The sequence below is a fragment of the Streptopelia decaocto genome (genome assembly GCF_964273445.1).
Source record: "Streptopelia decaocto genome assembly, chromosome: 15".
NCBI classification, from domain to species: domain Eukaryota; kingdom Metazoa; phylum Chordata; class Aves; order Columbiformes; family Columbidae; genus Streptopelia; species Streptopelia decaocto.
The window spans coordinates 6,041,886-6,064,086 of NC_138670.1; the positions used below are offsets into that span (position 1 = coordinate 6,041,886).

General features: G+C 56.9%; 1 protein-coding gene across 4 annotated transcripts in view; it reads left to right on the forward strand.

Annotated features, from left to right (window-relative positions):
- The window catches only part of MYO18B (myosin XVIIIB), a 60,944-nt gene that overhangs the window by 1,871 nt on the left and 36,872 nt on the right, over positions 1-22,201 (forward strand). For 2 of the 4 annotated variants that reach the window (XM_082066567.1, XM_082066570.1), the window contains exons 3-21: positions 214-371; positions 1,045-1,782; positions 2,021-2,087; positions 2,265-2,374; positions 2,543-2,719; positions 3,320-3,518; positions 4,305-4,447; positions 5,220-5,320; positions 5,600-5,663; positions 6,009-6,153; positions 13,128-13,298; positions 14,073-14,163; positions 16,050-16,242; positions 17,405-17,485; positions 17,887-18,034; positions 18,155-18,314; positions 19,447-19,624; positions 20,346-20,532; positions 20,962-21,071. In XM_082066567.1, coding sequence (XP_081922693.1) covers positions 214-371; positions 1,045-1,782; positions 2,021-2,087; positions 2,265-2,374; positions 2,543-2,719; positions 3,320-3,518; positions 4,305-4,447; positions 5,220-5,320; positions 5,600-5,663; positions 6,009-6,153; positions 13,128-13,298; positions 14,073-14,163; positions 16,050-16,242; positions 17,405-17,485; positions 17,887-18,034; positions 18,155-18,314; positions 19,447-19,624; positions 20,346-20,532; positions 20,962-21,071 — 3,221 coding nt within the window. The remainder of the gene's footprint in view (positions 1-213; positions 372-1,044; positions 1,783-2,020; positions 2,088-2,264; positions 2,375-2,542; positions 2,720-3,319; positions 3,519-4,304; positions 4,448-5,219; positions 5,321-5,599; positions 5,664-6,008; positions 6,154-13,127; positions 13,299-14,072; positions 14,164-16,049; positions 16,243-17,404; positions 17,486-17,886; positions 18,035-18,154; positions 18,315-19,446; positions 19,625-20,345; positions 20,533-20,961; positions 21,072-22,201) is intronic. The other 2 variants (XM_082066569.1, XM_082066568.1) reach the window with 2 other exon arrangements.

A 22,201-nucleotide genomic window follows, 5' to 3' on the forward strand; every position in this document is an offset into this window, starting at 1 on the left:
CCTCATGGCTTTCCCGAGCCAGCCTGGTGCTCGCCAGCAGCCCAGAGCCTCACCGGCAGCCTGCACGGCGTGGCTGTGCCCGGCAGAGCAGAGCCCCGGTGCTCAGTTCCATGGTCCTGTGCACTTGTGCTGCTGCCATGCCCGTGGCACTGGCTTTACCAGGGCTCCTGTCCCCATGCCATGACCCGTAACCCAGCCTCTGCTCCCCCAAACAGATCCGGGACGAGGACCGGGGGCCGCCCCCGTCCGCACCCCCCCTGCTGCTGTCGGTCATACCGGGGGGGTTCATCAAACAGCTCGTGCGGGAGACTGAGAAGGAGGCGAAGGCGGCAAAACTGAAGAAGGAAACCAAGGCAAGTGCGAAAGAGGAGGTGAGTGGGGATGAACCCCATGCAGCGCAGGGTGTCCTGCCTGGCACTGTCTGGGTGTCCCTGTCTGTCCCCAGCCCAAAGCGTTTCCCAGCCAAGGCAGCAGCCGGGGTTGCTGCGGTGCTGCCAGCCCCCATCTCGGAGGCTGGGGCTGCAGGACCCCACAACATTGGCCCTGGGAGCCTGAGCTTTATTTTGCATGAGCTGGGCTGGACAGCAAGGCTCAGGCTCACAGCACACCCTGAGCTGCAGCAACCAGCCTCGAGCAATTAATACAGTAACCCTCAATAATGCACCTTGCCGTTCCTGAACTGCTTAAGTGGAAGGCGAGTAATTAGGCAGAGCAGCAGGCTCTGGGGTTCAGCTCCCTGAGTGCAGGAAGGGGAGCATGTGGGGCATCCCTGTGACCCAGCGCATGGGTGGAGGGGTGGGAGGTGGCTGAGCAGGAGGAAGAGGAGGAGCTGGAAGGTACCGGCACCCACCGCGACCATGCGGCTGGTTCCAGGCAGCCATGTGCAGCCATCACCACGCCTGGAGCGAGCGGGTCAGGGCTGGAGCTGCATGTCTGCCGGCTTGTGCTGAGCATGGGCATCCTGCACAGGCTGCGGCTCCTAGGGATGGGGTTAGGTCCTTGTCCCTGTCCCTGTCAGAGCCAGCTCCTCTCCTTTGTTGGCAGCCCGTGGGGCAGGACGGCGAGGGCCCCGCTGGGGACACCCCGGTCACTGGAGGAGAGGTGGCCAGCAAGGAACAGCTGCTGCAGAACGGGCTGCACGTGGAAGGGCAGGGGGCTGACAGGGGCTCGGCCCCCCCACGCAAGGAGCTGCCACCTGGGAGGGGGGCACCGGGGGCCACCCCCAGCAAAACCCTGTCCCCCTCACCTGGCCCAGCAGTGGCTGTCCCCAAACCAGCAGAGACCCCTCGCCCAGAGGCTCCCAAGGCAGCGAAGCCGTCGTGCCCAGAGAAGAGCCCTGGGGACCCCCGCCCTGGGGACAGCCCCCCAGCTCCAGCCCTTGTACCCAACAAGGGCCCCCAGCGCTGCAGCAAAGTCCCAGCGAAGGAGAGGGACACAACCAAGGGGACGGGCCCTGAGGGCACCAAGAAGGAGAAGGAGGCACCCCCCAGCCACGAGCAGCCCCCAGCCAAGGCAAGAACCAAGAGGGAGCCGGGGCCAGTTAGGAAAGAGACGGAGAAGATGAGGAAAGATGTCGGAGGTGGCAAGAAGGAGCCAAGTGAAATCAAAAAGCCTGGAAAAAATGTGAACAAGGCAGAGGGACCCAAGGAGGAGCCGGGAGGGATCCAAGAAAAGTCAGAAGATGTGGCAAAGGAGGTGGGGAAGGTGAAGAAAGAGCTGGGAGAGGGTAAAGAGGCACCGGGAGAGAGCAAAGAGACAGGCGAGAGCACGGATAAGGACCAGGTAAGGTGTGCGCAGACATGCCGGGCTGTTACCCCGTGTCTTGGGGCACCAGTGCCACTTTCTGGTTTCATGCAGCTCTTTTTGTTCGTGTGGGCACAGCTGGGGGCTGGGGAAGGTGCTGGGCGGGCAGAGGAAGGCAGGGTTCTGGCTGGAGGGGTTGCTGTCCGTGGGGCAGGTGCGGTTTGAGCAGCTCTGTTTTCTGCTGGTTCCTCACCGTTCCTCTCTCTCCCGTCCGCAGGCTCCAAGGGACGTTTGGTATGAAGCGGAGAAGGTCTGGCTCGTCCAGCAGGACGGATTCACGCTCGGTAACTTGCCTTCCTGTACTCTCACCTCCCAGCACTGAAGATACAAGCTGTCTGCAGCCTGGCTGGGGCTCAGGAGTGGGGTTCTGGGGGTCAGGAGTGGGGTTAGCATTGAGTGCTGCTCCGGCACCGTGCCGCGGCCACGCCGTGCAGCAGGGACTCATCGTCCTCTCCTTGCAGCCACGCAGCTGAAGCCAGATGTGGGGACACCTGAGCTGCCGGCGGGGAGGCTGCGGGTGCGCCGGGAGGACGGCAGTGTCACTGAGGTGGACGAGGACAGCGTGCAGCGGGTGAGCCCCCTCCGTGGTTTGGCTGGCGCGGGGATGGGAGCCCTGCCCGCCGTGCTGGGCATGATGGGACCTGGGCAGCCCATTGCTGGGTCCGGGATGCTGGTGGGGTCCAGCACAGTCTGTGCAGCGATGGTAGAGCCCGGGGGGGCTCTGGCTCTTTCCCTGCAGACCAACCCCCCCAGCCTGGATTACGCCGAGGATCTGGCCGCCCTCCTCAGCCTCAACGAGTGCAGCGCCATGCACACGCTGCAGCAGCGGTACCGCGCCCGCCTGCCCTGCACCCACGCCGGGCCCAGCCTGGTGGCCATCAGGCCCAGCTTTGCGGCCACCAGCAGCGCGGGGAAGGTGAGCGCGGGGGCTGTGGAGTGGCTGGGACCTCCCTTGGGAAGCGGCCACCAGCCCCCGCGGGGACAGCGGCGGAGGGCGCTGGGCGCTGTGGGGCCGGCAGGTGGCACCGTGCGACTGTCACAGCGTGGCCGATGTGCTGGGGACACTCCGGGCCAGGGATGCTCAGGGCTGGGGATGCTCTGGGGACACTTGGGACCAGGGATGCTCGGGGCCGGGGATGCTTTCAGGTGGGCACTGCTCCCAGCACTCAACTTTTCATGGTTTCAGGAGAAAATTGCTGTGTTGCTGTGGCTGCAATCCCTGAGTGGAGCAGGGTGCTGGGGCTGGGGAGGGAACGGGACTGGGCTGGTGCTTGGCAGAGCTCTTGCTCACGGCCAGGCCAAAGTGGGTCCTGCGGGGGGTTCCCTGGGTCGGTCCCCGACCCTCTCCCCAGTGCTGGGCTGGCCGTGCTGGGCAGCATTTCTCCTTCCCCTGGGAATCTCAGGGGGTTCTGCACCGTAGAGAGAAACCGTCACCCTGAGCATGATGTGTCTTCAGGATTCTCTCTACAAGGAGCCTGTTTTGGGGTGTGCTGTCCCACTCTCTCCCTGCCTGCAGGTGTTCAAGGGGAAGCGGGACAGCATGCCCCCGCACATCTGCTCGGTGGCGCAGAGAGCGTACAGGAACCTGCTGCTGCAGCGGCAGGACCAGGCCATCGTGCCCCTGGGACGCAGCGGGGCTGGGAAGACCACGTGCTGCCAGAGCGCCCTGGAGTACCTGGTGGGCACGGCAGGCAGCCTGGATGGCACTGTCTCAGGTATGGGGCTGGGTGGCCACCGCAAGCCGAGCCCAGGCAGGGGTGCAGTGAGCACTGGGGCTGCAGGGTGCTTGGCACTGGGCAGTCAGTGCACAGCGTCCGTGCAGGCTGGAGAGTGCACAAAAATGCAAAGGTGATGCAGTTTCCATCCAGTGTCTTCATTTGGCCCATTCCTGGGATGATTCATGCCCCATTGGGGTGGCTTGGTATGGCTGTGCAAGTGCAGCACGGGGCTGCAGCGGGGGAGGCGGGTGAGCTGCAGGGCTGCAAGTGCCACTGCCTCTCACCCGTCCCAGACCCAACAGCTTTGCTATTTTGATAAACACCCGAGTAAGCACCAGAAGGGAATTACTTGCATGCTTGGGGCAGCACTTTTCCCATGTGATCAAGTTACCAGTGACGTGAGAGGAAGCGCTGTGAAGCAATCGGTAGCTTTAGAGGGCAGGTTTGGATTTTGGAGGTCTGGGCGAGTCTGGGTACACCATGCACTTGGCAAAGGGCTGATGAATGGCCTGGAGCAGGGTGGCACATGTACCCTGGCCAGCACACACGTGCTCTTGCATTGCAGGGTGCTAAACTCATGCCCAGCCAGTGCTGTGAGTCCCTGTCCAGTGGGACAGATGCTGGGAGGAGCGGGTGAAGGTGCAGCTGGGAGGAGAAGCTCCTCCTGTGCCTGTTTGCAGCCCCGAGGTTGTGTGGGTGCAGCAGTGACGAGGTCTGGCTTGCTCCCGGTGACACTGGAGTGTTGCAGGGGGCCTCAGGGTGCTGCTGGTGCTGGTTTTGCAGTGGAGAAGATCCAGGCGATGTTCACAGTCCTGGGAGCCTTTGGGTCAGTGACCACCGGCCACAGCAGCAGCTCCACGCGCTTCTCCATGGTCCTGTCCCTGGATTTCAGTGCCACCGGCCGGATCACCGCTGCTCACCTTCAGGTACCTGGCAAGACGGGAGGGCTGTGGCTGAACCCGGGGGTCAGCAGCCCCTGTGCCACATTCCCAGCCAGGCTGGGCACGAGAGGAGCGATGCTCTGCTTCTGGACCAAAGGTGCCCCAAACCACAGCTGAGCGGGAGCTCTGTCAGCTGCGTGGCAGGGTCCCCATCACCTCCTCCCCTGGCAGGGACTGCAGAACAGCCCTGGAATGAAAAGTTCATGAGGAAATGTATAATTCAGCATTTCATTAGCAGCACCTCACACATCAGCTGTGAGCAGAGGCATCTGGGGACTTTTATCGCCATTAGGGCTGTTAGGCAAAGGCACGTTAATCAGAGCTGCCCATTCCCCTGAGCCTCGTCTGATGGAGAAGGGGGCTTGAGCCGTGTCCTGGGAGACACCAGAGCTCCCCATGGCTGCCCCATTGCTGTCCTCCCCACCCTGGGCATGGCGTGGCCATCCTTGTCCAGGAGTGGGAACGTGCCCCTGGGAGCATTCGCTCTCTGGACCACTGGTACCATCCTGGGATGCTTCTGGGAGGATGGGACAACTGGGAGGGTCCTGGCTCAGCAGGGTCTCGTTCCTGGTGTCACCGCTGGCACCAAACAACCTCAACAAGGCTGGAGGCTCAAAACCACGTATTGGCTTATATAGAGATGGTGGCACCTCTGTGAGGGCCATCACATTGCCCAGACCTGGACACCCTGCACACTGGCCACCTGCCCGCACATGGGGGCAGGGCGCTGCGCTCACACTGGCTCTGCTCCCCCCAGACCCTGCTCCTGGAGAGGTTCCGTGTCGCCCAGCAGCCCCCTGGAGAGAGCAACTTCAACATCTTCTCCCTCATGCTGGCGGGGCTGGATGCAGCACACAGGTGGGTGCACGGCTCCCGTGGCACCGGGCGGCTCAGCTGATGGGTACCCCCGTTGCCAAGAGGGTCCCCTGTGCTTTATACCCAAGCTTGCTCCAGCAGCTTGGTTTTTGAGACCTCTCTGACCACGGGAGCCATTCCCAATGAGGTCACTCAGATGTCACTGTAAAGGCAAAGGGGCTCCCTGGGTGTCAGAGATGCTGCCCAAAGGGAGGGCAGGGGAGGATGAGGAGTGTGGGATGGGGAGGGAGCTTGAGTCTCATTTTCTGTCACTGCTTGCAGAACGATGCTGCACTTGCATCAGGTGTCAGAGAGCAATTCCTTTGGGATCAAGCCATTTGCAAAGGTATGGAGAAATGCCAGAGTGAGAAGATATCAAGTGACAATCTTGAGCTGCTGCTTAATGTCACTGTAGGCACTCCCAAAGCGGGGATTATGGTTAGCTGCATGATGAGAAGATGTACCCAGCCTTGCTCCTAACCCCAGGCTCTTGAGGAACCTGCCAGGGGCTTCACCCCGTGCTATCCAACCTGTCCCTAAGGTCCCCTTATTGTCTTTTCCTTGCTGACATGCATCCTTTTCACATGCCTTTTGCACTCCCCACATGTGTACCCATCTGTCCCCCATCCCCAGCGCCTGTGATGCTCTGGCAGAGGTGGTGATGTTTCCCCTCTGGCTCTTTCCCCTGCAGCCCGAGGAGAAGCAGAAAGCCTCGGTGGCGTTTGCCCAGCTCCAGGCTGCCATGGGCACACTGGGCATCACAGCGGAGGAGCAGGCGGCGGTCTGGCGTGTCTTGGCCGGCATCTACCACCTGGGAGCCGCCGGTGCCTGCAAAGGTACAGGAGGTCCTGCCTCTCCTTGTAGCTTGTCTCAGTGCTGGGGTTAGGGGAGGGCAAGAGAGCTCGTCCCAGCGGTGACCGGTGCTGGGCTCACGTATGTGCTGCTCACGATGTGATGCTGGAGCCTGGGTGGCGCTGAGCACTTTGTTGCCCATGGAGGAGCTGGGTGATGCTCTGTGTTGGTGTCTCGTCCCCCAGGGGCTTCCGGGTCTGTCCCCTGGCCATGTGCAGACAGGACAGGGGCTGCACGGTGTCACCTTGTGCCAGCTCTTTGGGAAGGACCAGGGGAGGTAACTCGTGTTGGCACATTGTCCCTGATGACACTGCAAAGGGACAACTTCAGGTAGCAATAATTTTATCATCTCTTGAGTACCTAATACAGTAACTGAATTATAATAGGATGAGTCTGGATGAAGATTGTATTTATAAAGACTTTGTTAATACAAGCATATAGAAATTGCCTTATCCCTTATAAATTATTTTAAGATGTGCTCTAACCCATTTTAGAGACAGCCACATTGATTTACACACTTCAATTTATGAGAGCTGCATAAAGGCTGCTATAAACTAAGCCATAGACATTTATAAATGTCTCTGCAACATGTCATAACACATCTTATGGTAATTTATGCCATTAATCATTTATTAATTATTTTAAAAGGATGAATGCTGTCGGCACTTACAGTGAGTTCTCTTTCTCCTCCTGTCTCTTGTTCTCTTTCCCCACCTCCATTTCCCCTTATGCCCTTCCAACTTTAAAAAAAATGAACTTGCTGTCTCAGATTGAACTGTAGGATAAGGCTCTTGGCAAAGAAATGGAATTCCTTCTGCCTCAGAAGTTTTCAGGAGGGTGGATGCTGGAGGTGTTATCCCATTTTAAGAGTGACCAGCTCCCAGGCAGCTGGAGGGGCCGTTTCTGTGTTGGCCAGAGAGAGTTTGCTGGGTGGGCTGAGCTGCTTTGCTCAAACTTACTGAATATTCTGTCCCAAGCATCCTGCAAGTCCCTCTAGAAGTGAATCGAGTGCTATATTCAACAACCTTGTTGCAATTATTCAGTTTGAATAGGGATGTTAATGGGCCCAGGCAGGGTTGTGGCTTCGGAGCAGACTCAGGTGCAGGATTAACAACCAGAGCATGTCTCAGCATCACTCGCTGGTATTGATTCCCCCGTCAGGCTTCAACAAAAGGGGAGAAATGAAAGGAAATACGGATGAAAAATGGATCAAAGTGGGATGGAGCAAAAGTCTCAGTGGGGGCGATGACTCTTTTAATGTGGTTAAACCTGCCTCCTGATAGCCAGCTCTTCCCTGCCCCTTTCATGCACTTTGAAGTTGTATATTCAAACCGTCTCCTTGAAATCTCACCAAAGGGAGCCTCGGCGCTGCTTTCTCGCTGGCGTTCCGGAGCAGCCGCCGCCGTCCCCACCGCCGCGGCCCCAGCACGTGCCGTGCTCCGGCTGCCGTCCCTGCGCGGCTCACATGCGGCTTTTTCTCCTCCTGCCGGTGGCTGTCACCTTGTCACAAATTCAGTTTGCCCAGGAGGGAAACAGGAGGGAATAGCACCACCTCTCTCTGGCTGAGAGTTGAAAATACATGTGCGGCTAGAAAAACACTGAGAAGAAAAGGTTGAATTTCAAAAGCCTGCTCTGTCCTGGTGCCAGCATCTCCCATTGCCTTTAGAGCGTCTCTTTTTGTGAGAAAGGAGCCCAACAGCCAGAGGCCAGCGGGGCATCCAAGGTACCCATTCAGCTAAGTGCTTCCAGTTCCCTCTGTGGGCTGCAGAATATTACATATTTTCATTTATTCATTCCCTCTTTAACCGGGAAGGAGGTTTTGGGCACAGCTGGGGGTCGGCATTCAGCTCGCTCTCAAGCTGTCCATTTTGCTGACTGTGATAAAAATAAAGCCTCGCAGCTCCTTGCTTGCTGCGGGTGTCCCACCGCGCGCCTTTAATAGAGGCGACCGGGTTTCCAGCGGCTGTGAGTCGCTGAAAGCCCCATGGTGCTGCAGGGGGGTGTGTGCCATGGCCAGGAGCCCAGCGTGGGTCCCCCCAGACTGCAAATTCCCCCCTGGGCACTGGGCAGAGGCTGCAAAACCAGCAGCCTGAACCCCTTGGATGGAGAAAAACCGTAAGGGCAGAAGTGCAGGGGGCGCTGGAGCTGCTGCTCAGGCCAGGGAGGCTCTGAGCCCCCCCAAACCGAGGTTGCAGTACCAGGGCAGCATCCTGCATCCAGCTGCCCTCCCGCATCCCCTCGTGCATGGGGATCATCTCCCACAGCAGCATCCCTGATGGCAGAGGGATGGGGCACATTTTGGGGTCTGGTGTGGAAGAGCCCCAGCACATAGCAGGGAGTGAGTGCCCATGGTGCTCCAGCTGGGTCCCGCTCAGCCCCAGCGCTGCAGCATCGTGCCTGTGGGAGGCAGGAGGGTGAACAGCCCTGTTTGGGAAACTGAGGCACTGAGCGGTTTGTGAGCTGGGCTGGGGGAGCAGGAGAGAGCAGGGTTCCCCATGCAGGTGCACGGTGCCGTGGCTCTGCAGGGTCTGCAGGCAGGAGCAGCCGGATGAAACCTTCTCAAACACCCTTTTGACTCCATGGAACAGAAAGTTTCCCGAAGGGCTGGAGCCATTTAACCAAGGACAGCAGTGGGGCCGTCCATCAAACCGTCAGAGGGAGAGCACCTGGCAGGATCCAGTGGGCATTAATTATGCAGCTTCCTGAGCGTGGATGTCAATCAGGAGCAGACTTGGGTGACTTATTACTTTTCCACCAGAGCTGAGAAAAAAGCCTTAAACCCGCATTATTGCTACTGTTCTACAGCCTCGGAGATGTATTGACCTTTTCTCAAGTGATGTGGACACTTCCACACTTCCTTTGTAGTTCTTTGATGATGACACTTCCTTTGTAGTTCTACCCAGCCTCGGTGCCCAGATTTACCCTATTTTTTTTTTATTGCTGCCTGTTGCTAAAAGGAGCAGGGAACAGTGTATCTGTAATTAGCGCTGCGCCAGAGTTTCCCTTCTGTGACATACACACCTGTCCAGGGGGTGGTCCCTATTGCACAGGACAAATTGCCGGGGCGGCTGCAGCGCAGTGGGCAGTGGGGCTGCAGTACCATGTGGGCTGCGAGTGGGACAGGAGCATGGGGTGGTGGGGGCTGAGCAGTAAATTGCATAAAGCAAATCCATGTGCTGATCGTTCCTCTCCTGGCAGCTCGCTCTTGAAAAGCTTTTGGGTACCGCAGTGCAACCCTTTGCAGTTTGCTCGCTGCAGCCGCTCCTTTCCCCGGGATTCCTGGAAGCACAGAGGACGTGGGTTTGCAAGGAAAGCTCTGGCATTGCTGCTCGTGTTCGTGGTGCCGTGTTCCCTGGCACTGGCTGTGATGTCTGTGCTGGCGCCAAAGGTGAAGAGGAGGGAGCAGGACCAGTGCAGGAGCGTCTGCCCTGGTTTTAGCTTTGCTTTCCCTTTGCAGAGCATGTCCCGGGGCTGTGCCCAGCGATGTCCTCGGGTGCGCTTAAATCACCAGCTTTGCTGTCGCTCTGTGCTGCGGGTGAGCAAAAGCATGTCGCTCCTGCCGGGAAGTGCTCCTCTGCTTTCCTGCATCCTTCATCTAAACGATTCTTGGAAAGGATCGCATTAGGGCTGGCCTCTCAGTCTTGCCAATTTTTCTCTCTCTCTGTTAAAGCCTTCTGCTCTTCAGCACCAGGTTTTCTTGCTGTAGAGGGAAGCACGGCTGATTTTGCCAGGTTCATTTTCTGTAGGATGGTGGCTTTCTGTGCTCCTTGAGTTGCAGCCTTCAGGAGCAATAGTTCTGCCCTAGTGAAGCCTGATGGCTTCATGGAAAAGAACCTAAACCAAGGTGGCACGGGCTCCAGGGGCTGGGTTTTGGTTCAGCAGGAGCAGAAAACACTGGGAACAGCTGGAGTCCAGGCTGGAGCGCGGCTGCTGCTGCTGGGGGCCGGGGGGCTGGCTTGGGGGTTCCTGCTGATGTTGATGTTTTTATGACCCCCCATAGCCCCCCAGGCTGTCTCCCCGCATGCCAAGTTACGGCACTATCTGTTCAGCGCTCTGACATCTTTATTACAAACAGTTGGGAAAATGCAGCCAGAATGGCAGATTTCTTTAATCATGCTATTACACAGCTCTTCCCATTGTTATATATAGACTTTAATATGTCATACATCAGGCAATGGGTCAACAGAGAATAGACTGGAGAATTTAGTGCAGGACAAATAAATTACCCATTCAAGGCAGAAGGAGCCTCCTCTCTCTCCCTGTTCCCTCCCAGGGTAATAAAGACGAACAAATGTGGATTTTTAATTTGGTCCATTAGCAGTGCAAGTGTTTTAATGACAAACTAAGTGGAAGAAAGAGGGCAGGCTGGCAAGGTGTGCCCTGCACAGCCGGGGAACTCGAGAAGGCAGGTGAATGGGGCTGCAGCTTGCATGGGGAGGGGGCTCGTGGCGATGCTGAGTGCCCCGTCCCGGCAGCTCGCAGGTACCAGCACAGGCTGGGCAGGGGCTGGGATGGGAATGGGGTCGGGGTCCAGTTCCCCCAGTCATCCCTACTGCTCCCCACACTTCCCAAATTGAAATAAAAGATAGAAACTCAGCCGCTGCCTGGGCAGCACATGTGGGCGCTCGAGCGAGATGAAGCTGCTGCTGACCCTGTATTTTCCTATCACTTCTCTTAAATATTAAATGGGCCAAAATAATTATCTTTTATGAGTTAAAGCTAGTGCGTTTTACAGCGGTCACATTGCACTCAGGAGGCTGCACGCCGCTGCCACAGTTTATATTTTATGAAGTGTGAAATGGTGCCCGGGCGCTCCCGGGGTGCTGCGGGGAGGGCAGATCGCAGCTGGGCAAAGCCGCGGGCGCAGCAGCGTTTGCAGGAGCAGCCATGCCCCCAGACTTGCTGACTCAGCACACAGCAGCTGCTCACTGTGAGGGTGCAATCTGGGGAGCACTGATGGGATAAGGAGTGTGTTGGGGCACCAGCACGTTGGGCAGTGTCACACCAGCCTCCCACACCCCGTGCCGGTCAGACAGTGGTGGTTTGGTTTTGTGAAGGTGTGAAATGTGGACCTGTAACCCTCTGCTTGGAGCAGTGGGATGTCTACTACACCGGAGCAGCCCGGGGGCTTGGATGGTTTCCCCACTTGCAATTGTTCTGTTGGGGAGAGTTTGTGCTGGGGCAGGTTGCTGGGGCTGGAGCCCTTGCTTGTCCTGGGGATGCTGGAGTGGTTGGTGAAGGATGCTGGAGTGGTCGGCATGGAATGCTGGAACGGTCAGTGTGGGATGCCGGAGCGTCTGATTTGGGATGCTGGCTGTGGGAGCCCAACCTGGGGGGAAGGTCTGTACAGCCCTGGCTCTGCAAACCCCCCTCTCCCCAGTGTGCCACAGCATGCAGAGATCTTCTGTCTGATGGGGATCAGCCTCTGTCCAGCCAGATCAGACAAGAACAAGTGAAAACAAAAATAAATCAAAGCAGGATTTTTGAGGCAATTCCTCTGTTTGCTCCACCACAGCCCTTGATGTTGGACTCCTTCAGTCAGAATAAAAAATAATGGGAGAAGATCAAAGGGGAGGGGAAAGGGGGCATGGCTCTCATAGGTGTTCTGTGAAGCTCCCCCTCCGGCTTTTGCCTCCACAGCACCTTCCCTTCCCGGATCTGTAAAAGGATTTATTCTGCAGATTGCTTCCCTATTGATTTTAAGCTAGAATTGCTATTTCTGGACGTAAGTAACACGTGCCAGCCCTGTTTGCTGACAGCGCTGGGAGGAACGTGGCTCTTGAGCTGACCGGACAGCAAACGCTGCTGGAACTGGGAATGATGAGCTGGGATTTGGAGGGGTTGGTTCATAATCCCATCAGTTTCCATAAACTTATCTGCTGGTTTGCTCCACTGGAGCTGTTGGGATGCACAATATTACTGATGCTGCACTGGGAGCAGCAGCCTGAGTGGGTGGCGTGGTCCTTGTTCCTGAGATGCTCTGAATTGCCTCAATACAACTCCTTGGAGCATCTCTGCCCGTCTCACTGGGCAGGTGGGATGCTCTGAGCACCTGTGGAGCACTAAAGCAGGGAAAATAGGTTCAAAAGCATTGGTTTGAGATCCTTAAAGTTTTGAACTATCTTCTAACTAAATAAGAAAATAAGGTCCTCTTATGTTAAATGATTGCCCAAGGGACAAATCTGTCGACTTCTCTCAAGCCAGACAGCCTTTAATATGATAAGCATTATGCAAAGCTGAGAAAATCCTGGCAGCTGCCGTTAACAGGAGTGTGTGCAGGGTGGGCAGCCCCATGTCCCGCACACCGCAGGAGCCAGGTGGCCACCAAGAGCGGGGCTGGTGTGAGAGGGAGGCCCAGGAGATGTCCCCGAGGAGCAGGGATGGCAGGTGCAGGTGGAGGGACTTGGAGGAGAAGAAAGCTTTTCCGTTCGGTTGGTGATGCTGCGCAGATGGTCAGTGAGGTGATGCTCAGACTCTCCTTGTGGGTTGGTTTAGAGTTGGTTTGCATCCTCTCAGCCAAGTACCCCAGTGCTGCTGGGGACCAGTGGTCCCCTCCCTGCCCCCCGCACGGCTCCTGCCTTCTTTGCCAGACTGGCTCTTTGCCCAAAGGGCATTTCCCAGCCCTGAGCCGCAGGGTTGTTGCTCAGAGTGGGTCTGCGAGGGCAGAGCCTGGTCTGAATGTGCCCGTAGGGATGTGAGGGAAGGGCTGGTCCAGCAGTCCTGGGGGGATGGAGAGAAACTGGGGTGCACTGGTGCAGTGTCCCCCCCCCCGCCTCTCCACCACACCCCACAAGTAGCAGACCGATTTGATTTGATTCCGTTTTATTCTGTTTTATTTTAGTTTTGGGGGTTGCACGTGGGAGTGGGCAGGGCAGTTTGCCTGCAGGGCTGAGCCTGCCCCCGGCTCTGCTCGGGCTGGCTCCTCCTGAGCCCTTTGTCCCCGTGTCCCCCTCTCCAGTTGGCAGGAAGCAGTTCATGAAGTTCGAGTGTGCCAGCACGGCGGCCGAGGTGCTGGGCTGTGACCTGGAGGAGCTCAGCACCGCTGTCTTCAAGCACCACCTGAAGCAGATCCTGGCGCAGGTCACGGTGCGGGGCCGGGGGCTGCCCCCCCCGGAGGAGAGCCCGGCAGGTACCAGGGGCTGCGTCTGCTTTTATTATGGATTATGGGGAAGTGTCGAGCTCTGTGCTGTTCTGGAGGGCCTGCTGCCAGGAGAGGCAGTGAGCCTTTGGCTCTTCAAGCAGTGGGGTCCCTTTAAGTATGTTCATATTAATTAATTATCAACTGCTTTGTCACTACGGCTGGCCCTGCCTGTCACTCCTTGTCACACATGAAGGTCAGGTGAATTCAGAATATGACCTGGGCAGATAAGTGATGTGAGAGCTCTCGGTAGAAAAGGGTGGAAAACCCCCAGACCAGGAGGGCAGCAGTGTGGGCATCCTTCCCCCATGCCTGCGAGTGGAACTGTGCCAGCATTGTCCTGCAGAGACCCAGGCTATAAACCATAATGTATGGATCTAATTAATGGAAGCAGATCCAGCATGCGTGCGGTGGGGGGGTGTGAGATGTCACCCGACTTTAAGGACAGCATTTCTACACCCAGCCCGTCCTTGGTGGCAGAATTACAGCCCTGCAAGTTATTCTGATAAAAGCAAGAACTTGTAGAACTGGCCTTTGACATGGCAATAGCGTTATTTCTTAGATACGCGGTAGGGAAGAGGCTCTAGAGGAGCGGAAGGCAGCAGGTGGCTCTGCGCTGCCTGTTCACCAGGAGTAATACCGTGAGCCGTGCGGGTTCTCCTGCTCACAAGTGAGGGAACCCCCTGCTCCCAGCTCAGCTCATCTGGGCTGAGCCAGGCTGGAAATAAATCCCACGGCTCTGTTTGCTCTTCTCTGCTGTGCCAGGGCCAAAGCTGACAGGCGTGGAGTGCGTGGAGGGGATGGCTGCAGGTCTCTATGAAGAGCTGTTTGCTGCTGTTGTCTCACTGATCAACAGGTATGGAGCTGCTGGGGTGTCTGGGGTGATGGCTCCTTCCTGGGGGGCTGCTGGAGAGGAGCCTCTGCCGGGCTCTCTGTGGAGAGGCACAGAGCAGGCAGCTGCTGCTGCTGCACAAAGGATGATACAAAAATCTCCGTCTGGGAGAGCACGCTGGCACTTGGGACCTTCTATGGGGTGTTGGCCTGGGCACAAAGGAGGGGATTGAGGTGCCATGAGTGAGAGGGTTTGGCACAAGAGCAGCTGCCGAGGAGCCCTGGGAGGCTGCGGGTGCGTCCTGGTGCTGGTACAGCCAAGCAGGCGGCGCCTTCCCCTGCCCCACGGCTTGTCCTCCCTCTGCTTATTCCATCTGGACAGCCAGGATGGGAGGGATGTGAGGGACATCCCCTGTGGCCTGGTGTACCTCTGTCTTCAGGTGGTGTAAATCTGAAATTACCTACTCTAATAAATGGAGTAATTTAACACAGGGTAAGGATCAGGTCCCCAAACCGTTCCATTTTCTCCGTTCTGATGTGCAATTCAGTTTCTTGGAGTCAGCATCCACATAAAAGCTGGTGTCCAAAAATACTCTGTGTTGTTGCTGCAGGTTTATTTTAACCTGCAGTTATTTAACCTGCAGAATATTCTTATTGTAATTCCTCGCAACCACGCTCCAAAGGGAAATTGCTGATGGTACTCGGAGGGCTGACAGAAGAATAAAATGTTGTTGATTCTCTTGAATAACAGCATTAACTTGGGATGTGTCCTGACTCTCCTCTTCCCTTTATGGGCAACTTCATTTTGCCTGGCTTTATTTTCCACACCAGCCCACCAAAGCAAATAAGCAAATGAAACAATGATCCAGATGAAGAGTCATGTTTCAGTGCAGCCATGAAAATGCCATTTTCCTCAGTGAGCTGAAGGTGAATGTGAATCTTTTCAAATCTGGCTGCAGGAGGGTGCTGCTATGAAAATCTGCCAGCAGTTCATAAATATACTTTTGTTTCTTTAATCAACCCTGTGCTTTCATGGAAGTGCCACATCCTTGGTGCCCTGTGCGACAAAGGAGAAATGCATCTCCTTTCATCCCTACGAAGCAAGGGGATGCTGGGGAAGGGTCAGCACCACAGCCGGTAAAGCAGCACAACGCGATGGCTGTTTCTGAAATACACGTTAAAAACAATCCCAGAGGCTTCTCAGGGTGAGACTCCCCTGCTGTCCTTATCTGAAATACTGGAAATGGCTGCGAGCAACATTTTAGGAAGTAAACAACGTCTCTGCTTCTCCCAATAAGCCCCTTGATGTCTGCTCCTCAGATCACAGGTGTTCGGGGCTATGGTTCCCATTAGAGGTTTCCACAGAAGCTGAACAGCAGCAGCTTCTCCTGCAGAAATGCAGCAGACGGCACAGCACAGCCCGCCAGCTGCAGCTTTGGAGACTCACCTTGTCATTTGTGTTGGCATCACATGCCAATTTAACCAATTTTCAAATCAACTGGTCCATCAAACTTAACACTTTTGGGTGAAGATGTAGTACTGGAGATAACTAGCATGCCAGGATGAGGCCAAGCACAGGATGGGTGGCATTTCATCCCACCCCACCGTGATATGTTTCTTAGGCCAGGCCAGGAGCAGCTTGGCTGGGATGAGATGCTCAGCTTGAGTAGAGCAAAGCAGAGGTGGGTGAAGCAAAAGGGACAAGCAGAGGGATGTGCCAGGGTGGGTGGGTGCTCCCTGACTGCAGACACTGGGATGGGGGGGACGGGCAACGCTGGGCTGGTCCCTGCTGCGGGGACAGTGCCCAGCGGGGGACATGCATGTTGCAGGGGAGAGGCAGTGTCACCTCTGAGGGCAGAGCTGAGGCACATCACGGGTACAACCCTGCGATGCGTGGGACTCTTTCCCCAGGTCTTTCTCCTCCCAGCACCTCTCCATGGCCTCCATCGCCGTGGTGGACACTCCGGGCTTCCACAACCCACGGCACCACCGGGCCGAGCGAGCGGCCACCTTTGAAGAGCTCTGCCACAACTACGTGCACGAGCGGCTGCAGGCTCTCTTCTACGAGAAGACCTTCATTTTGGAAATGGAGAGGTACCGAGAGGTGAGGAGCTTCCCAGAACCCAGCTATGGGGTTGCCTGTGACCCAGCAGGTCCTGTGCTCTGCCCGTGGTGTGACCGAGCACACTCAGTAGCTTGGACTGAGAGGGTGTTGCAGAAATGAGCGGTCTGTATGGAGCAATAGCCTTGAGCCGGGACTCTTGTCCCCCCACTGCCCCAGTCGTGGATCCTCTTGGGTATTTCGGATGTCCTGGAGATGCCAGAATGTCTGGGCACCTCTTTGGACTTGCTTGTTCAGCTCAGGAGGCTTCATGCTCAGGATGCTTCATGCTGCAGCTGAATTTTTCCTCAAGTGATGAATAATAGAGAATGGAAAGGAAAATGATAAATTATTGCAGAAATAAGCTGCTGAAAAAATCTACAAGCAGAGATGAACTTATTAGGCCTGCAGAAGTTACTTTAATACCTCTAGCCCTGGGAAAACCATCGAATTTCCATGGCTTAATATTCACACATCACTTGCGCCAAGTAAGTACATATGTGCTCTTCACTAGAGATGAAAATGCAGTTACTAGCCGAGCTTGAAACGGCAGCAGGCTTGGCAGACTGTCCGTGCTTTGGCTTAGTCCTGGCTAAGGACAGCTGCCCTGGGGCACTGAATTTATCTGTGAGCCTGAGCCCCTGTGACCTGTTTCCTCCCAGAGCTGGGTCACACGTGGGGGTGACAATGACACGTGTCCTGGGTAGGAAGAAACTCAGGCTCCACTGCTGCTTTCTGCTCCACGTGCATGCTCGGGATGCAAACCTGCATCCCTGTTAACGTGGACAGACATCACAGCTCTGGCTCTTGCTGAGCATCCCTGATTCACACGTAAGCAGGAGCCGTGCTGGGAAACAATGCCTGCAAGGTGCAAATTTAATAATTCATTGTTTTCTTGGTGCTTTCTTGATAAGTCTTCGGTTATTATCATATCTGTGATTTATGCAGCTTGTCTGACATCCCCAAAGCACTGCAGGAGCTGTTGGGCACAGCGGTCCCCACAGATGTGGCCCTGACTCCACGACGCGACAGAGGCGTCTCTGGTTGCTGCTCTACCAGCACTGGATCTTTGCACCATCCTCCTCCCCATGATGCAAACAGATTTCCTCCTGGCTTTCAGATGCCAGACCATGACTGAAGTGAGCTTTTAAATAATGTTTTCCAGGAAAATGTTGAGGTGTCTTTTGATCTTCCAGAGCGCTCACCATTGGCCACGCTGTCCATCATCGACCTGAGCTGCTCCCAGGTAACCTGTCCCCATGGCAGCTCCTTGCTCTGGCCGTGCTTGGAGCATTCTTGTGCTCAGACGGCTGAGGATTTCAGGGCAGAGTGGGACCTCGCCCTGTGTTTTGCACAGAGCAGCCCAAGGCGTTGCAGGGGAGGGCACAGTGTCAACCAGGACCTTTTTAGGGTTTTTAAAATACAAGCACCCTTCCCAGTCAAACCCTGTGTCCTGAGAACTTCTCCCAGCCTGGCTGCAGAGCTGGGGTGACCGGTCCCCAGGGCACACCGTGTGACTGCGGCGGTGCCACGGGTGATGTCCAGAGCTGGCTCAGGCCAGGAGGGATTCCTGACGCCACTCTAGGCAGGGGACATGGTTGAGCAGAGGTGGTGATGTCCATGACCAAAGCCCATCTTCCCCCACAGCTGCCGGTGCTCCCCGGCAGCCCAGGTGCCGATCGCAAGGGGCTGCTCTGGATCCTGGACGAGGAGGTGCTGGTCCCAGGCTCTGGGGACAGCACTGCCTTCGACCGCCTCTGCTCCTACTTCGCCACGAAGGGACCTGATCAGGAGGGTAAGTCCGGCTCAGCTCAGCTGCCCACCCTTTGGCAGCACCATTCAGCTTTGGAACTTTCGGAAATTATGCAGCAAATTAAATCTCTCCCTGGGCTTTGCTTCTGGGGTACTGTCACAGGGGACAGCTACATGCGGAGGTGTGAGCAGGCGCTGCACTTTGAGATCTGCCACCAGCTGGGCACGGACCCTGTGCGCTACGACCTCACGGGCTGGCTCAGCAAAGCCAAGCTCAACCTCTCAGCAGAAAACGCCATCCAGGTGCTGCAGCAGTCCAAGGTGTAAGTACAAGGGGCGTGTGCTATGGACTTGGTGCTCCCTGTGCCCCTGAGAGTGGTTTGGGATCCCACCGTGAGCCGTGTTGCTCCAGCTGGAGATCGCAAACCTGCCGCAGCTCCCAGAGGTGGTTGGTGGTGGGGAAGGGACAGGGTTGTAAGGCATCCCAATGGGGAGGAGAGGACCCACAGCCTGGCCGAGGCCAGCCAGGGTAGGCAGTGGCCTTGTCACTGGCTGCTAGGGGACTCTGCTTGTCCCTCTACCCAGTGCACAGCCCAGGGAATGGGGCTGATCCGGCCTTGGGTGGGCAAGGAGGGGATGGGATCTGGAGCAGATCCTGTCTGCAGGGCAGCTCGAGACCAACCAGCCGACACCAGCATTGCATTGGCAAAGTCCAGCTCTGCCTGGGGAAAAAAAACTGTAAGAAAGTTGGAAAAACCCCCAGGTTTCAGCCCAGCTTTGTGGGAATCCGGAGAGTTTAGTGAAGTGGGGGGAGTGGATGTCAAGTGATTTGACTTCCAGCCATGGAGCCCCCGGGCTGACTGACAACCAGATGTACACGTTGTGATCGCAGCAGCTCTGGAGCGAACGGGTGGTCGGTGCTGCTGTGAGCAGTGTTCTGTCAGAGCTGGTGGGTTCTGCTGTCAGCAGGTCCCAGCCATGGACATCTGAGGGAGTCCCTTCCTGCAGCTGTGGGCAATGGGGGACACAGAGAGGGCCCTGATACGTCCTCAGCTCCACTGGGCTGTGGGTCGGGCACCCGATGTGTGTCAGGGCTGTGACACATCACTGGCTGAGGACATCTCCCAGTGCAGCGACCGCTTGGGTTTTCCCCACCTCATTGAGGAACCTTGTAAACTAAATTGGAATTGAAATGTAATCAAGCTGCTGCAGATGTCTCAGCACACAGGATGATTTTAACCTCAGCTTAAACACTCCCAGCTCGTTTTGTGTCGGGCTTCAGTTTCCATAGTGGTGACCAGTTCGGTGCTCGAATCAGGGATGGAAGGGTAGGGGGTGTCCTGGCACCCTGCTCTGCTCCATGGCTGGGTGCCCTGCGGCAGCACTGACGCCAAATTCAGGTGCTGGGCTGCAGAGGTTCCTCGCCGCAGCCCCGTCCCATTGCTGTCCCCACAGAACCGCCTTGCAGGAGCTGGTGCGGCCACGGGTGCCGCTGGGCTGCCGCGCCGTGGGGGGGCTGGAGGGACGCTCCCAGGCCGCCTTGCACCGCAACGCCTGTCTCAGGAAAACCTTCGCCAGCAGCTTTGCCGCCGTGAGGAAGAGGTCGGTGTGTGCACAGCTCAAGCTGCAGGCGGTGAGTGTGGGCGCCGGGGCATCAGGACCCTCTTGGGTGCAGGTCAGGGTGTTTGCAGCACTGCGTATCCTGACCCCGCACTCAGACCCTGCCTTAGACACACTGCCCCTTAGCAAGGGGACCCGCATTCCCCACGGGCACCTTGGCCTGGGATGCTGCTCTGGCCATGGGTGACCACAAGCCTCCCCAGCACTGCTGTCACTTGGGGAAAGCATCCCAGGCAAACAAACCGTAAAGCAGATTACACACACACCTTGCTCAGCTGCCCTTAATCCTCTTAAGCACTGGGACGAGCGGACCAGCCCTCCGTGCTGGGAGTGTGCCAAACTCCTGCAGAGCTTAGCCATAATTAGGTGCTGAATCTCTCCCGAGGAGACGAGGCTCGGTCTCCATAGACTCCCAGTCAGCCCGTGCTGTGGTCCCGGCTGTCCCCAGCAAACTTCTACCCAGCAGCCCTCCGCCTTGGTAACATTTTGTAGCCCATCAACCAAAAACATGGGGCATCAGGAAGAAGGGTACTGCTGAGAATCTGTGACTGGGCCCTCAGGCTCGTCTCTGACGAAAGCTGTTCCTAACACACATTTGAGCTCTGAGGGCTCTGGGGGTGACTGCTGTACCTGCTCAGACACCCTGCAGCAGGGACATGGGGAGCGTTTCCCACCACCACTGTGTGCTGCCCCTTTGTCCCCTCAGTCCCCGCTGACCTCTGCTTGCCTGGCAGGATGCGCTCACCAACCTGCTTCGACGGTCCCGGTTGCACTTTGTCCACTGCCTTGTCCCAGGACCAGGGACAGAGGGGCCGGTGTCCCCCCCACCGCCTGATGCAGCCCCATGGCTGGACGTGCCGACGCTGCGAGCCCAGCTGGAGGGGACACAGCTCCTGGATGCCCTGCGCCTGCACCGCATCGGTACGCCCGACCTCCGCTGCTACCGTGTGCTGTGCTGGCGCTGCCCGCTGCTGGCTTGGCCCTTCCACGCTTTCCTCATCATCTCCCTCTTGCCAGCCCCACTTCAGAAAGCTCCTGGGTGTTTATTGCTGGTTTTGCAGGGGCTCCTGGCCTCGCTCCTGCCCACAGCAGGCAGTGCTGCTGGGCACACAGCTCTGGTGAGGTTCCCCCATGCTTCCCTCGGAGCACTGTGCATCAGGCTGGACCTGCACTGTCACGGTCTATGGCAGGGGAGAGGGACCTGTGTGGGAGAACCAGAGGAATCTCCTGCATGACATGAACTGTGGGGCAACTTCCCTGATCCCCACTGCCGGTTCCCTCCCTGATATTTTGGTACAAGCCATGTGCCCCTGGGCTGGCGCAGCCCCAGCTATGTCTGTCTGTCCCCAGGGTATGCAGATCGCCTACTCCTCACTCAGTTCCGACGGCGCTTCCAGGTCCTTGCTCCAGACGTCATGAAGAAGCACACATCTGCCTACGAGGTGCCGGACGAGAGCAAGGTGCGTCCGCGTTCAGCAAGGCTCAGGGCAGCACAGCAGCGTTTGCAGCGCTGCTGAGAAGCAGTGATGGGGTTTGGGGTCTGTGAGATCAGCCTGTACGTTGGGCTCTGGGCACTGGGAGCTCCCTGGATCAGGAGGGATCTGGCAGCGGGTGCAGCCCTGGGTTGCAGGGCCGGCTTTTCATCCTGCTCCTCTTCACCTGTCCCCCACACACCCGAGCGCGGAGGGACGCGGGTCCCCAGCAGCCTGCACGGCAGCTCCTGGCACACAGCTGTGCACAGTTCATCCTGGAGCTCCTCTCCCTGAGGACAGTTTTTGCAAAGGCAGTAAACGTGCCTGGTGTGGGCTGCATTTGCCAGCCTTATTGCACCGTGGAGAGAGCTTGGAGAAATCAGCCTGGAAATTAAGTCTGTTATTGCTTCTTTTTAATACTCAAGAGGAAAAGGCATGGAAAGTCCTGCTTGCTGAGGGCTCTGCCTCAGTCCTTGGTGCTCTGACTGCATGCCTGGAAGGTCTTGTTTTGCTGGACAGGGCACAAACTGTGGGACTGGAGGCTTGTGCGCAGGGTGGGATCCATGCATTGCCCTGGCCTGCTCTGGCAGCACCCCTTTTCTTGCCCTGGGTCCCCCAAAAAGCAGCTGGCTGAGGACAAGCCAGGCAGCATTCCCAGGGACCCAGTGGAGCATCACCATAAAGCATCACTTCAGGCACCTGTCAGGCACCACCCAGAGTGGCTCCTTGCATTGTCTCACAAAGCCTGAAAGTCAAAGTAGCTCAGGAATAAAGGCAGAGATTTGCCGGTTTTATTTGTTTCATAATAAATTTGTAGCAAAAACTGGGGAGAAGTGCCCCTGCCTCTGGAACAGGCTGTTAGGGAGCCGAGGAACACCGAGAGCCGGGAAGAGCCGAGAGGAGATGAATTAAACATGGGCACGTGTTCTGTTGTGCAAACTGCCAGGCAGCGTCTGCAAATTCAGTTAAGACCTTGGGATTTAATAAGACAAGTTTGACAGTCGGCAAAGGTCAATATTGTTATTAAATGTGGTGAGGAGGCAGAGGGTCTCTCGTCAGCCGCGTGTAAGCAGGGGATTTGTAAAATCCCATCCTCCCCGGAGCTTGTTGCCATGTGG